The following is a 14,128-nucleotide window of genomic DNA, read 5'->3' on the forward strand; positions in this document are numbered from 1 at the left end:
GTCTCACTCAGTTTGCTTCAGACCGTAAAGCATCGTTTCATACATGGTTTTATTTTCACACACACAGATTCTGCTGGTTTGTGGAGCTCTGACAGTGTTCGATGCTTCTGAGCAGCGTTCAGGTGAATCATCACAACGAGACAGGAAGTTTACCTCAGGTGACTAATCTGTGCTCCTGATGTACGCAGTCCTTTTGTTAATAAAGCACTTTCAAATGAAGCCAGAAGAACGTCACACGGGCTCAACAGCAGTTCCCAAGTTGTGGATGGGGACCCCTGGTGGGCTCTGCAGGAACAACGTGGAGCTCAGCTGGAGGCGTCGCTGACGCTCCGATTTAAAGAAGCTGAATTACACCTGCACATGGAAAACTGAACTAAAGATGAATCAAAACAAGACTACATGTCCCATAATGCAACTCAACAGATTTACTTCCCTAAATCATCAGCGCAGCTATCAATCGTGGTTCTAAAAATCAGGTTTCCTTCATATCCAGGCAACAAGACTTCAGAGTGAAAAATGGCGTGTTCATCCGGCAGGAGCGAGATCAGCTGCACACCTGCACTTCCTGTCACCTGACACTGACGGACATGAAAAGCACAAACTAGTCGTCAGGGGTCAGAGTCTACAGCAGAGCATTTCACTTCCTGTTTGAACCACGTCTCGTGATGATGATGTAACCGTGTTCATGGGGAACAGGAGCGTGTGTCCATAAACACACGCCTCCCTGCGTGCGTGTGCTGTGATGTCATCGGGGGCCCTCATTTCCAGACTTTGACGATGCCGTCTCTGGACGAGGTGACAATGAAGCCCTGCGTGGTCTGGAAGGTGGCGATGTCCGTGATGATGTCGTGGTGACCTAAGGGGAGGGACTCCGGGCCGCGGCGGGGCGAGTCCTCCACCACGCCGCTTTTCTGTTTGCTGTGGATCTCCTGCAGAGACGGCAGTGTTCAAAGGTGAAAGCAGGAAGAGTGTGTGCGTGTGTGCATGTGCGTGCGTGCATGTGCATACCTGTACGACCTCGGTCCCTTCGATGATCTTGCGGCTGTAGAGGACAGACGGGCAGTGCAGCGAGTCGTTGGCTCCGCCCGCCACAATGTACGACCTTTCCGGATACGCCAGGTCCCAGAACCTGAATGGAGGTCAGCAGAGGTCAACGGTCGCTCAGAGAAACTGTTAAACGAACAGAGCCGCGAGCTCATCCTGCTGCCATGTTTGATGTTCTGTGGGCCACAGAGCGGCGCTTACACCTGAGCGTCAGCTGACCCGATGACCCAGCGGTGTCAGCTGCACAGCTACGACATCATCTCTCCATGACTACGACTTCCTGCCAGGACGGAGGCTTTGTAACTGTGGAGGGTGAAATACAACCCAGCCAGAACCAGAACTTCCTGTTGAGCTTCACTGAGTGAGTCTGGCTAATCTTAGCTAATGTTAGCTTTCCTGCTAACACAGGTGAACGATGTGCTACCAGCTACAGCGAGCTAACCTCAGCCAACCAGTCTGTGTGAGCTGGGCACCGCTCGCTCGGCGACGTCAGCGATCCGTGGACTCCACCTGTGAGCTAACGATGCAGAGAACTGTGAGGTGGAGTGTTTGTGTGGATGTTTCTCTGTGGGTCACACCTGATCCTCATGTCAGAGCCGGCTGTGAGCAGCAGAGGGTTCCCGTCAGCAGGACTGCAGTAGATCCCGTTAATGCTGTGTGGGGACGGCTGCAGACACACAAACACACACCTCAGTGACTTACACGCACACACACACACACACACACACACACACACACACACTCACCTGCATCTCAGAGAGTGGGGGTGCCGAGCTCGCCCACAGGGTGAATTTGCGGTCTCCGGTCTCCATGTCCCACATGGACACCTCATTGTTCCCCTGCACAGCTGCAGACACAGACACACACACACACACACACACACACACTTATGACTCTGTGGAGACTTTAACAGAAACGAACTCTGAGGCGACTCAGCTGACCTGCGATGACAGACGACTGGTAGAGCGGGTGCATCAGCAGCCGTCTGATTCGTGCTCGGGCAGGGTGGGAGTGGTTTGAGATGGGCAGCTGGAACCGCATATCCCAGCAGGCCATGGTGCCGCTGCTCGTACCTGCAGGAAACACAGAGACGTGAATGTTTCGTGCGACACCTGGACGCACGTCTTTGTTAAAACCGTTTTGCCGCCACCACAAACAGATTTCATGTGAGGACACACGGACCGAGGCAGAGCCAGCACTGGTGCATGTCCACGGCAAAGGACGTGATGAGTCCGAGGCGGAGGTCGTGGCGCAGCGTCCAGGCGTTGGAGTTGGAGCGGAGGTCCCAGCCGACCAGCGAGCCATTGACGGTGGCGTACGCCAGCACCGACTGGGCGCCGGAGTTGAAGTGGTGGATGTCGACCGTGCAGCCGTCCTCCTGCAGGTCCAGAGACCTGAAAGAGCACAGACCGACTTCCTGTCAGATATCCTGGTGCTCATCTCAAACACGGCTATCTTGAACTGTGTCGTCGGGTTTCTGTTACCTGCTCTGGAACGGCTGCACTTTGGGGGATTTTGGCGGTTTGTTGGCTTCGACGGCGAGCAGCTGGATGGATCCATTATCCGAGGCCACGGCTAAATAGTGCGAGCCCTGACAGAAGGTCAGCGTCTTCACGTGGCCGCCGATGCGAGAGTACGTCAACACAGACCTGCGGAGACACGGTGAGGGTGAGTGACTCCGCGGCGCCGCTTCTGCATGCGGGGCAGGCACACCTGAGGGCCTCACCTGGTGGTCGTGGTCTTTCCCTCCATCTTCTGGCTGTCCCACACTTTGACAGTACCGTCGTTGGAAGCCGTGGTGAAGATGGAGTGCTCGTCGGAGACTCGGATGCGGTTCACGGCAGCTTTGTGTTCGTGCAGGTGGGCGACCAGCAGGCCTTTCGGATGCCACCCTGAAACAGTCACAGCTGTGTGAGGTGTGAGCTCGCCCGCGCCCCGCCCGAGGTCCGCTGCGAGTGCGGTGGCGCTTACCTGGAGGAGGAGGTCGGCTCTCCCACTCAGCGCTCTCCATCATCTGCTTGGCCATGCGCTCGGCACTGCACTGCTCCCTCTTCTGCTGCACCAGCTGCTGAAGCTCGGCCTTGCACGTGTTGAGGCGTCGCTGATAGGCGGGGCCGCTTGCCACCGACTGCAGCACGGGCACCGCCAGAGCCGCGGTGCTCTTCCTGATCTGACTCCCCGGCCCGTCGGCGGCCTGCGAACAGGACCCAAACCCAAGTTTAGCGACTGAAAGGAACCAGAACCACAGAATTATCTCCCATCATGCCCCGGGGCGCGCGAAAGGAAGGCGTGAAACCTTAGTCGAGCAGGTTTCCTCCCACTGAAGATGAAATCTAACGATGGTTCCTCCTCCACAGCACTGACACACAATTACGTTAGAATATGATGACGACACAGCTGCAGGTGTGATGAAGAACCCAGAAAGTTTACCCACAATGCATTGTTTTGAGTGTTGTCTGGTGAGCAGTCAAACTACAAATGTCCCTGATGCTTTTAGACCCGCCCCTCTGTACCTGCAGCCTCTAAACTCTGAGAATAGTCGTGCACATCTGCTCTCAGACTAAATGGGACCCGGCACAGCAGCGTACGAATGTCGGGTGGCGTTACCGTGGCGGGCTGGATGGAGGGCGGCTCCTGAGATCCAAACATGCTCTTCCACTCCTCGTTCATGGTGGAGTCCTGCTTGGTGTGCTTCCTGGCTGTGGGACAGACATGCAAACAGGACGTTAACCACGAGCTCAGATGAAGCAGCTTCCACAATCGGTGAAACTAAATCCGAGGAGAAGGCGAAACAAATGTCACACAAAGAAAGTGTGACGAGCACATGAAGTTCGAATAATTCTTCATGTGCTCGTCGAGATGAGATACTTTTATTTTGGAGGGCTTTGATTAGATGCAGTGAATCTGTCGGCCGCTCTCTGATCACAAAGCCAAAGTGATTAATGAGACAGACCAGAGAGCGTCTTTCTTCAACAATCTGCTGCTCTCACATGTGTGGCTGCAGATGGAGCCGATTACTGTGGCGGAATTACACAAAAACATCTGGAACAGGATTGTTTCAAAGCAGCGGGACCTTTTACATACCCCACAAGAGACATCACAACAGACACATGGAAACACTCGACAAAACAATAAGCATCAGAGCTGAAACCCTGCAGTTCCCCTAACGTCCAGCAGAGGCAGCAGTGGGTCGTGTTTACGGCCTGATCAGCAGACCAGCTGCAGGAACAGGAAAGTGCAATGAAGCACAAACAAAACAACAACACTGAAGTTCAGTTCAGTTTCATGTCACTCAGCTGTGAAACTGTAAAAAATGTGGGAGGAGCTTACCCGCCTCTAAGACCAGGGCTGGGTTTTGAATATCGATGTTCTGATTAAAATCGATTCTGGCTTGGATAACGTGATATCGATTCATTAAAATCCTGAATAGATTTTTAAATATAAATTTATTTTGCCCGAAACGCCAGAATCTCAAGTTCAATCTCACAAATTTTCAACAACCACCAAAACAGTGAATGAGAGCAGGAACAGGCTTCTGCACAAAGACGTAAACACACAGCGCCGACGCATCAGAATCAGTGAGACGTCGCCTTTCTCACCCGACGGCACGGACACGGTCGGGGCTGAAAGCCGACAGCTCGCTGATTCCAATGTGTCGGCGGGTCGAGCTTTGTGTTTACACCCTTTTTGCACCGATTCAGAAGCTGTTAGTTTGATGTCTCTCCAAACATTATTGACCGAACCAGCAGCAAAAGAAGATCCAAACTACGCTTCACATAAACATCGTCATGGACTCACTCTGACTTTTGCTGTTTTGCTTCCACCAGGATAAAATCACACTTCATGCACAGCTCTCTCTCTCTCTCAGCAACAGTTTCCCGTCTGAATCTCTGTTTTCTGCATTTTTCGCTTGTTTATTACACACAAGTCTACAGCTGTTTACAGCCTGTCAGCTGCTGGTTTTTTACATTTAACTGCCTTCCGAGCAGAAAGCCTCACCTCTGTTCAGACTGAAGACATTTAGACTTCAATGATTGCTCAGCTGTGATCGAACCTCTGTGACTCTGCTTCACTTCAGCAGCATCAGGTTGCTTCAGTCTTTGATCGACTGCAGAAGAGTTTGAAGCTTCTCTGCTATAAAAAGCCAGAACAGGAGAACCTGCTTCATGTTTTATCCTCAGTTACTTTGACACAAAGACGTCTGCGGTGATGCTCACACCTCTGATGGAGCCTCACAGCGTCAGCTTTGTCTTATACATGGATACGTGCTGATAAAAGATCAGAGTTATAACATTTTTGGCTGTCTGAGGCAAAATGTCCCCGATTCAAATCGAATCAGGACCTTGTGGATCAGAATGGATTCTTCGATACCCAGCCCTACCTAAGACCGACTCAGCTTAACCACAGCGAAGCCTCACAGTGTCGAACATTGGCTGTGGTGCCGCGGACACGCTCCACGACGAAAACTCTAAAGCTCCTCGATTTAACATGGCCCAGGCGTGCAGTGTAGAGTGACCCCATACCAAGTTGATCCAATAAATCCCGAGGAGGAGTCTGCAAAAGTGTGACACCTGGAAATGGTCGAATCCGCACCAGAAGGGCATTTTTAATTAAAAATGGCCGACTTCCTGCAGGTTTGGGACGTGGGTCCGGTGGATTTTTTGGTCCATGTTAGCACGTTACAACTGTGTACCAACTTTCATATGTGTATGTGAAACTCGCTGTGTGGATGGGATGTGGGTTACCTCGCTTGTCCTCGCCCTCGGCTTTGGGTTTGATCAGGTCCACTTGGCGGCCGGTGATGCCGAGCGTGGCCAGGTCGATGACGCCGGTCTGGCCCGCCTCCCCCGCGTGGCTCTGCTCGCCCATGTTGGCTTTGGCCTTGTTGGATTTCAGCATGAAGTCTTTGAGCGCCAGCAGCTTGTCCTCCTCGGCCTCGGTCATGCCCTGAGAACAGAGTCCGCACGGCGGTGATCATTTGCTGTCAACAAGTCGTGTGAATAAAATGAGGTGGGAGGAGTTAAAGCACATCGTCTCCCTCCACTCGTCTCTGCTGTGAGCAGAAAGGCTCATTCACTTATTATGAAGGTGGAAACGATCAGTCAGGCTGTAAGCGTGTTCATTTTAACACGGGAGTCTATGGGGACTGAGTCGCTGCTGCCTCTGCTGGACGCCAGAGGAACTGATCATGATCACGCAGGAGGAGCTCTGAGACTCAGCAGACTTATCCTTATCTACACTCCTCACACTGACGAGGTGATAAACCTCTGGATTCCTCAGTTTGAACTTCTGCCGTCCACATGATTAATCATCATCTCTGTTTCCTCCTTTCCAGTAACAGGAACTGATCAGAGGCGAAATGTGTTTAACTGTGTCGAGAAGGTCGACCACATCCAGTCAGGAACAAACACCGACAGCCGCAGAAGAATTTAGCTTTCAAATCAGCTGGACAAACAAATCCTTTATCTTCAGAGAAACCACGACATGAAAAGCCTCGGCCTCATGTCAGTGAAGAACGTGCAGGTTTCATGCATGAAGCTGAGCGAGGGCGGAGCCGTGCAGGAGGCTAAACGCTGCTCGTCGTTTTCTTGTTGCTAAATGTGTTTAATTCATTAACCTGTCAGATCTCGTGCTGGCCTCTCACTGAGCATGCTCGTGATAGATTGTATAAAGTGACTAAAAGCATGCAATTAAAATGTGAGTGCAGATTTGTGTGTGTGTAAACAACAGGCTAAAAGCTGTGTGTTGCTGCCCCCTTGTGACTGCAGCCAGCATTGCTGCAGAGAAACATCATGCACAGCCTGCAGTTCCTGTAGCATCCAGCAGAGGCAGCAGTGAGGCGGAGCCCATAAAACGTGTTCTCACCTGTGAGAGCAGCTTCTTGAGGAGCTGGGCGATGGCCGGGTCATCGGGCGTGGGGCATTCTGGGATGGTGCCCGCGCGCTTCTTCTGGCGCAGCAGCAGGTGTCTGAAGAGCGTGGCGATGTCTTTGGAGCGCAGGGCGTAGTCGAAGATGGAGCGACTCACGGGCTCCTTCAGGACACTGAGCAGAACAAGCTCCTTATCGATCTGCGGGGAGATGAAGACGGATGAAGTGAGAACGACGCAGGAGGCGCGAGCGTGACGACGGTGGCGCGGACTCACCTGGATGATGGGCTGGGTGATGAAGGGGTTGAGGTGGGGCATCAGCTTGCAGTAGACGTCGGCGACGTTGAGGTGCTGTGCGACTACGGTGATGAAGCCCACGGCGCCGTAACGGATCCACAGGTTGGGGTGACACAGGAACGGAGCTATGGCAGGCGGAAGGAGACAGACCGGGTTTAGTGACATCACGTCCACGGCTAAAACACGCGAAAGCCGCTGGAGGGAAACAGCTCCTGAGACTCGCTTACCGATGTCGCCGACGAACTCGTAGAGGTGCGGTTTCTGCAGCAGACCCAGCTGGCACATGCAGGTGAGCGCGTTCAGGGCTTTGTAGATGACGAACTCCTCGGTGTCGCTCAGACCCTGCTGCAGCAGCGGCTTCAGGATGGACGAACTCTGCCAGCCGACGTACGCCGCCACGCCTGCAGGCACACACAGGGAGAGAGAGCGTTTCTTATTTCCTGCTTTATTTTGTATTCATCAGTTTCACTTCCTCCCCCTGTTAGTTGTTTGCCCCGCCCTCTTTAGCATCACCTTCTCTTCCACGTCCTTACATTTACATTCAAAGATGTCTTTATGACCTCGGATCATGAGTTAATGTTTATGCTCTCCTTTGTTTGTTTGTTTGTGTTTTTCCGGAGAACTTGAAGCTTTTGACTCCTCAGAATTGAAAAACTGATTGGACTTCTATGGCGATGTCACCGAGTCTACATCAGTTCAACGAGGCAGAGAAGCAGAAACGCGCACAGGTATCCTAAACGATCTGTCTCAGCGGCTGAGAATATTACTCTTCCAGCCAGAAGATGTTTGTGGCATCGAGACTGAGGAGCTTCTACGTCTGCTTCACTCCAGCCTCCAAACACTGGCCTCTAAAGCCTGTAAACTGTGATGGAAGAGAACTATACTCGTCTTTAGCTGCTGCTGGTAGCTAACCTCACAGCACACCAGCTGCAGTTCCCGCTTCTGACCACAGAGGGCGCTGCTGTTAAGTTTGGCGCGCTTACCCACGATGCTGTCGAAGAAGGCGCCCCGCAGGTGCCAGTCGTTCTTGTCGTTGAGGAAGGTGATCATGTGGGACAGCAGGACGTCATTGGCTTTCTGCCGGCCGAAGAAGACGCACAGGCACGTGATGCCGTTCTCCATCAGCGACTGCTTGACGATGTTCTCCGAGTCGCTGAGCAGCGTCACCACCTTCTGCTGCACCATCTCGTGCAGCGCTTGCAGCTCTGCACAGCACACATACAGCGAGCTCGTCACATGGACGCACAGCGACGCATTTATAAACAGCACCGAGGGCGGGGCATACCTGAGTCGTAGTTTTCGTTGGGGTGGAGCGCTTCCTCCGCGTCCTCGCTGCTCAGGTCCTGCTCCGTGTTCACGTTGTTTTCCTGGACCAGCTCCAGGAAGCGCAGCGCGCTCTCGGCCAGGTGGGCGATGTTTTCTGAGAGGACAAAGAAGGTGTCAACGATCTAAACCTGCGCGGCGTGCGTCTGCGGCGTTTCTGAGTCACTGACCTGCGTACGCCAGCCTGACGATGGTAGCGTCGTCCTGGGCGAGATGGGCAATGCCCGGCAGGATGTACTCGGGGTAGATGTTCACATCGTTCCTCGGGACCTCCTTCACCAGCGCCAGAACCTTGGCCAGCGTCCGCACGGCCTGGGCGCGCACGCGGGGCATGGGGTCGTTGCAGAAGTGCAGCAGGTACGGCGTGATGCGGTCCAGCAGGACGTCCACGCTGAGCCGGGGGGCCAGGTGGAGGACGAGCTCCAGCGCGGCGAGCTTGGAGTCGCAGCAGTGCAGCGTCTGGAGGCAGGAAGTGATGACGGAGACGAGCACGACGAGGCCCTGCTCCTCACGGGAGCTCGTCACGCCATCGCTGCCATCCTGGGGCGAAGAGGAGGCGGAGCCTGAGGGGAAACAAACAACAACAGTCAGGTTTCGGCAGCAGCAGACTTTCACCCTCTCCAAGTTTCACCCTCAAAGACGCGTGACCTCCGTGCAGGTTGTGCAGGATGTTGTCGAGGTCTTTGCGGATGATGAGCACGCGCTCGTCCGCCGACTGGAACGTCTCTTTGGCGAACTGCGCCATGTACGGCTGCAGGAAGGTGTAGAAGATGTCCGGGAACGCTTTGCCTCGCTGCTGCTTCAGATACTCCTCTGCCGTCAGCCGCTTCTCGGGCTCCCGCTGCACCATCTGGGCCACCTGACAGGAAGTACACACACACACACACACACCGGTAAAGACCTCGCTGTGGGCGCTGCACTCGCCGCCTTCAAAGTAAGACCAAGTAAGAGCTCCACACGACCTCAGCTCGACCGGGAAGTAAACGCTTCCATTTGATGAAACATTTATTTTTACTTTGTCAGGACTTGCGGAGGGCCGAGCCGCAGCGCTCAGACGCCGTTTCCTTCCTTAAGAGCGGTTCTTGTAACTTCCTGTTTGTTTTTGGCCAAACGTCTTTTTATTATAACACCGAAACATTTCAGAATATAACACACCTGCACCACATCCTGCTTCCAACACACACACACACACACACACACACCCTGAGCCTGGTTCTGTTGGAGGTTTCTTCCTGTTCAAAGGGAGTTTTTCCTTCCCACTGTCTCCAAAGTGCTGCTCACAGGGGGTCATGTGATTGTTGGGCTTTTCTCTGTATGTAGGATTGTAGGGTCTATCTTACAATATAAAGCGCTTTGAGGCGACTGTTGTTGTGATTTCGCGCCGTGTAAATAAAGTTCAATTGAAAAAAGATTCCTGGCTCTTTCACCTGCCCAGGTTTTAAAGACTTTTCCTGTTGGTGGAAAATTCCACAAAAGGCAGCACCTCAGAGTTTTTTAATGCAAGTCCAGAATAACCTGATTGATCAAAGAGTGAGACTCTAACATTTGTCAGCCTGAAGTCACAACAGCTCATCTTCAGCTGCTCTGTGCTGAATTACCAGCCGGGTCATAAATCAGTACCAGCTCTCTGACGCTGCGGTCCTCGATCTTCATGAGGACCTGCTCCGTCTGGAAGTGTCCTTTACGATACGCCAGCAGCTGGGACAGATCGAAGAGCGGGACGCCCTCTGTGAACAGCTCAGCGATCACACAGCCTGAAAACACACACACACACAGATGAGGTCTGGCGTTCCTCTGAGTGCAGCAGCACACAAACATTATCACCGGAAGTGTGATGGAAGCTTGCAGCAACGCCTCCGTACCTGCAGAGAAGATGTCCATGGCCTGCTTCAGCTCCCCTCGGCTCCTCTGGTTGTTGTTGGTCAGGTCCACCAGCGGCGTGTTCTGGTCGCTCTCCGTGGTAAACATGCTTCCATCTACGAACCTCTCGGGGGCGATGTAGCACGTCCTCCTCCTAGACGTGTCGAAGAAGTAGTTGAAGTCGGCGGGGTTGTCTTCGGGCAGGTAGGTGGGCTTGAAGCTGGCAAAGTCGGTGAGCAGCACCCAGTTCCAGCTGGTCACCATCACGTTCTCTGTCTTGATGTCCCCGTGACGCACGCCAGCCTTATGAGCCTGGTCGACGGCGTTGAGGATCTGGAAGGCGAGCCAGCGCTTCTCCACGTTGTTAAGGAACGGCCGCGTGCTGATGCGGTCGTACAGGTTGTCCCGAACGTACTGGCGGAACAAGATGGCGGCCTTCTCGGTGAGAGAGGTTTTCTGGAAAGGCAGGCAGTTCTGGCAGGAGTGCAGGCGAATCTTCAGCTCCTCCAGCTCCTGCTTGTGGCTCGTCAGCGGCAGCGACGGGTCCTGGATGGCGAAGACCTTCACCACCACCAGGCCCTCGCGATGTTTGGCCCGGGCCACCTTGAAGAAGCGCGTGCTGCCCAGGCTCTTATCGTACTCGTGATCGACGATGTCGGAGAAGTAGCTGTCCACGGACAGGATCTGAGAGGGGGCGATGCCCGCTAGCTGGTTCCCCATCGTGCCTCGAAGCTGCGCTGCAGAAAGACAAACAGAAGGAGAGGTGTACACGCACATAGTGAGTGAAGAAGAAACACCCAGTGCATCATGGGAATCCCCCGGCAGCCTACGTCTATTGCAGCATAACTAAGGGAGGATTCAGGGTCACCTGGTCCAGCCCTAACTATATGCTTTAGCAAAAAGGAAAGTTTGAAGCCTAATCTTAAAGTAGAGATAGTGTCTGTCTCCTGAATCCAAACTGGAAGCTGGTTCCACAGAAGAGGGGCCTGAAAACTGAAGGCTCTGCCTCCCATTCTACTTTTAAATACTCTAGGAACAACAAGTAGGCCTGCAGAGCGAGAGCGAAGTGCTCTAATAGGGTGATATGGTACTACAAGGTCATTAAGATAAGATGGGGTCTGATTATTTAAGACCTTGTATGTGAGGAGCAGGATTTTGAATTCTGGAGTTCTGAAGATCACAGAGCGCCTGTGTGGACATGTCTTTACTTCAGGGCCCAGCTCGGCTATGTCGTGTTTTCCGGGTTTCTTTCGTTGGCCTCCTGCTCCATATCAGCCTTTGGGGACGAGCTTTGCATGAAACGTGACTGATCCAGAAGCTGCTTAGGGGGAGAGTCTCTGCTGCCTTACTGAATAGAAGGTTTGAGAATGAAAAATGTGTTTGACCCTCGAGTATGTGCCTGCAAATATTTTTAGTTCTTGTAGGTTTTATTTGGAGGGTGTGGTCAGGGTCAAACAGGCTGTCAATCTGTAGTTTTCCATGTAAATATATCAGACGTCAGCTGTCGGTGTGATGTTGGGTTTCATTGTGCTGCTGTGGTGTTTAATGTCTCTGTGCAGGAGTCTCGGGCTCTGCTGCTCGGCGTCCATCCTCCCTCCTCTGTTTGCCATCTTTAAACCATGACGGTAGAAACACGAGCTACATCTGCTCATTTCCTACAGATTGTTGTGAGGACGACACGTATCTGCCCACGTTAAACTGTGACATCACTAGGTAACGTGGGCAGGTATTAAACCGCCGACGGGCGAACAGGCGTGTAAACTGGAGTGTCCGTGGAGCTGATCGGTGGTGTGTGAGGAAAATGTCCGCTCGTTATTTACGTTACAGAAACACAGAGACACGAGACCAGGCGTTAGACTTTCTAATCTCTGTTTTTAATTACAAATAATTTCGCTGTAGTCTGGAAATAATGCGTGTATGCATTTGCACGAGCTGGAGATCTTTAATCTGGAAGATGTAAACGGATCCAACAAGTTAAGCTGGGACACCGGCCTGACCCAGAGGAACATCAGCTTCCAGAGCTCGGAGTGAAACCGGCTGTGAGACCACAAACACACTAAAACACTCGGAGGCTAACAGTTAGCATCTCTCTGAGGGAAGTACACGGTAAAAAGCAGACAAACCTGCAGCCGTTCGCTCTCACTGGACCACAGCTACTGCTGCTATTAGCTTCAGCGTGCTAGCAGCGCTAGCCGTAGCACTAATGCTAAAGGCTGCTAACGGGAACAGGCTTCAGGCTGATCCGCCAATCCGGGTCTTCATGTCGGCTCTCCTCCTGCCACCGCAGTACCGACCCACCGTGCTCAGATAACCGAGGATAAACAACAAACCAGCCGGACTCGCTCAGCTAATCGATCCGCTGTTTCCAGCTGTTATTGTGTTTCCGGGTTACAGCGGAACCGGAAGCATCCTTAAGCACTAACCGCGGTAGTTCCAAAGATATAGCAGCGTGTGAGGCTCTCTGTCGATTCAATTATCCGTGTCGGCTCACTGACAGGTCTGCGCGGTGGAGCAGCGCGTTACTCACAGAGATCCGGGGTCCGGGTCCAAGGTCCGGGGTTTGAATCCGGCTGGCTCTGTCTGTGCGGAGTTTCCGTGTTCTGCCTGTTCCTGTGGGTTCCTCCCACAGTCCAAACATACCTGTGAGGTTACCTGAGAGTCTTCTTATAATTATGTTTATTTATAAATGATGAAAAGGTGAGCAATAAAGTGTTGCTTTCAATCAGACATTTCCTAAATCATTGAGCCAGGTCATGACCTCCACCAAAACATCTCCCAGACCCTGTTTGTCGGATTTTTTTAAAAACTTTATTTATCACATTTTAGACATACAGTCAAGTAAAACAGGAATCACATAAAAGATGACATTGTGGTAGTACAATGAGGAACAGAGAGAGGGACAAGGACAGTGAGACAAAAGTGAGTACAAAAAATAAAATAAATTAAGGGGAACATAAATAAACAGAAATTTGCAAGAGCCAAAATCAAGTTAGCAGTTTCAATCGGTTACAGATGTTAACAGTCTTGAGAGCCTTCGTGTTTTTTGATGAGGAGATTGTCCTTATATATTGTGCAAGTTCCATTTTAATACAAGAAGTTCAGGCTTTCCCAAATTTATAAAGAAGAAAGCATCATTGTCCTTGTCTTTAAAAGTATAATAGCCAAAGATAACATCCTTATAGTACAGTTGAAGATTAGGGAGAACAGAGTCAGTAATAAACTTGTGGAAATCCTTCCAGAATTTACATGTAAATTTACTTACATGTAAATTTACTCACATGACCAAAACAGATGAGAAACTGTTTCAGGTTGCTCTTGACAGAAGGTACAATTTACATTTATTTCAGCCATAAATTTGGACAAATATTGTTTGGTAGGGTAAAACTTATGAATCACTTAAAGGAAATCTCTTTAATACCCTGTTTGTCGGATGTTTGGGTAACTGATTGAAAATGTGACGTCATTCAGGGGTAAAACCGCAAAGGATTCTGGGAACGAGTGGCAAGCGGTACTAGCGCGCGCAGGCTTTCACGTGAAAACAGTCACACAGCGATAAAAAGAAACACAAAAATGTCAAGAAGCTGTTGTATTATTAACTGCAATAGCCGGTCGCATGACAGCCACAGGAAGCCGACGGGTAAAGAGATCGGTTGTTATCGGATTACGTCGTGGAAGAGAAATTGTTTAAGCCACGTTTCCGAGGTAACAAAGAGCCGACGGATGGCCTGGATTGCAG

At 51.8% G+C, this 14,128-nt stretch overlaps 1 protein-coding gene across 2 annotated transcripts; it reads right to left on the reverse strand.

The window, feature by feature from the left end:
* Nucleotides 1-30: 30 nt before the first annotated feature.
* On the reverse strand, nucleotides 31-12,768 carry pik3r4 (phosphoinositide-3-kinase, regulatory subunit 4). 2 transcript variants are annotated; one of them, XM_085424035.1, is made up of 21 exons: nucleotides 12,516-12,768; nucleotides 10,395-11,124; nucleotides 10,153-10,286; nucleotides 9,181-9,391; nucleotides 8,703-9,095; nucleotides 8,495-8,629; nucleotides 8,193-8,414; nucleotides 7,437-7,610; nucleotides 7,189-7,334; nucleotides 6,910-7,113; nucleotides 5,790-5,991; nucleotides 3,652-3,743; nucleotides 3,016-3,238; nucleotides 2,771-2,936; nucleotides 2,529-2,693; nucleotides 2,227-2,438; nucleotides 1,986-2,117; nucleotides 1,791-1,891; nucleotides 1,623-1,711; nucleotides 1,009-1,129; nucleotides 31-929 (listed from the first exon to the last, which is right to left on the reverse strand). In XM_085424035.1, exons 2-21 carry the CDS (start codon nucleotides 11,110-11,112, stop codon nucleotides 759-761), a joined length of 4,011 nt encoding a protein of 1,336 aa, XP_085280161.1. In that variant the 5' UTR covers nucleotides 11,113-11,124; nucleotides 12,516-12,768; the 3' UTR covers nucleotides 31-758. The 2 variants fall into 2 exon arrangements, with proteins under 2 accessions (XP_085280161.1, XP_085280160.1); XM_085424034.1 differs by having other exon boundaries at nucleotides 10,395-11,129.
* Nucleotides 12,769-14,128: the final 1,360 nt, after the last annotated feature.

Source organism: Rhamphochromis longiceps, linkage group LG11, assembly GCF_057381845.1.
Source record: "Rhamphochromis longiceps isolate RC_006_pf linkage group LG11, R_longiceps_female_GT1.1, whole genome shotgun sequence".
NCBI lineage: Eukaryota > Metazoa > Chordata > Actinopteri > Cichliformes > Cichlidae > Rhamphochromis > Rhamphochromis longiceps.

Excerpts from the sequence above, each read along its gene's own strand:
- pik3r4 (XM_085424035.1), bottom strand. The coding sequence starts at position 11,112 with ATGGGGAACCAGCTAGCGGGCATCGCCCCCTCTCAGATCCTGTCCGTG. Across the intron at positions 2,937-3,015 it reads GAGCCGACCTCCTCCTCCAG|GGTGGCATCCGAAAGGCCTG; the intron begins GTAAGCGCCACC and ends TGACTGTTTCAG. Across the intron at positions 930-1,008 it reads AAGGGACCGAGGTCGTACAG|GAGATCCACAGCAAACAGAA; the intron begins GTATGCACATGC and ends CCGTCTCTGCAG.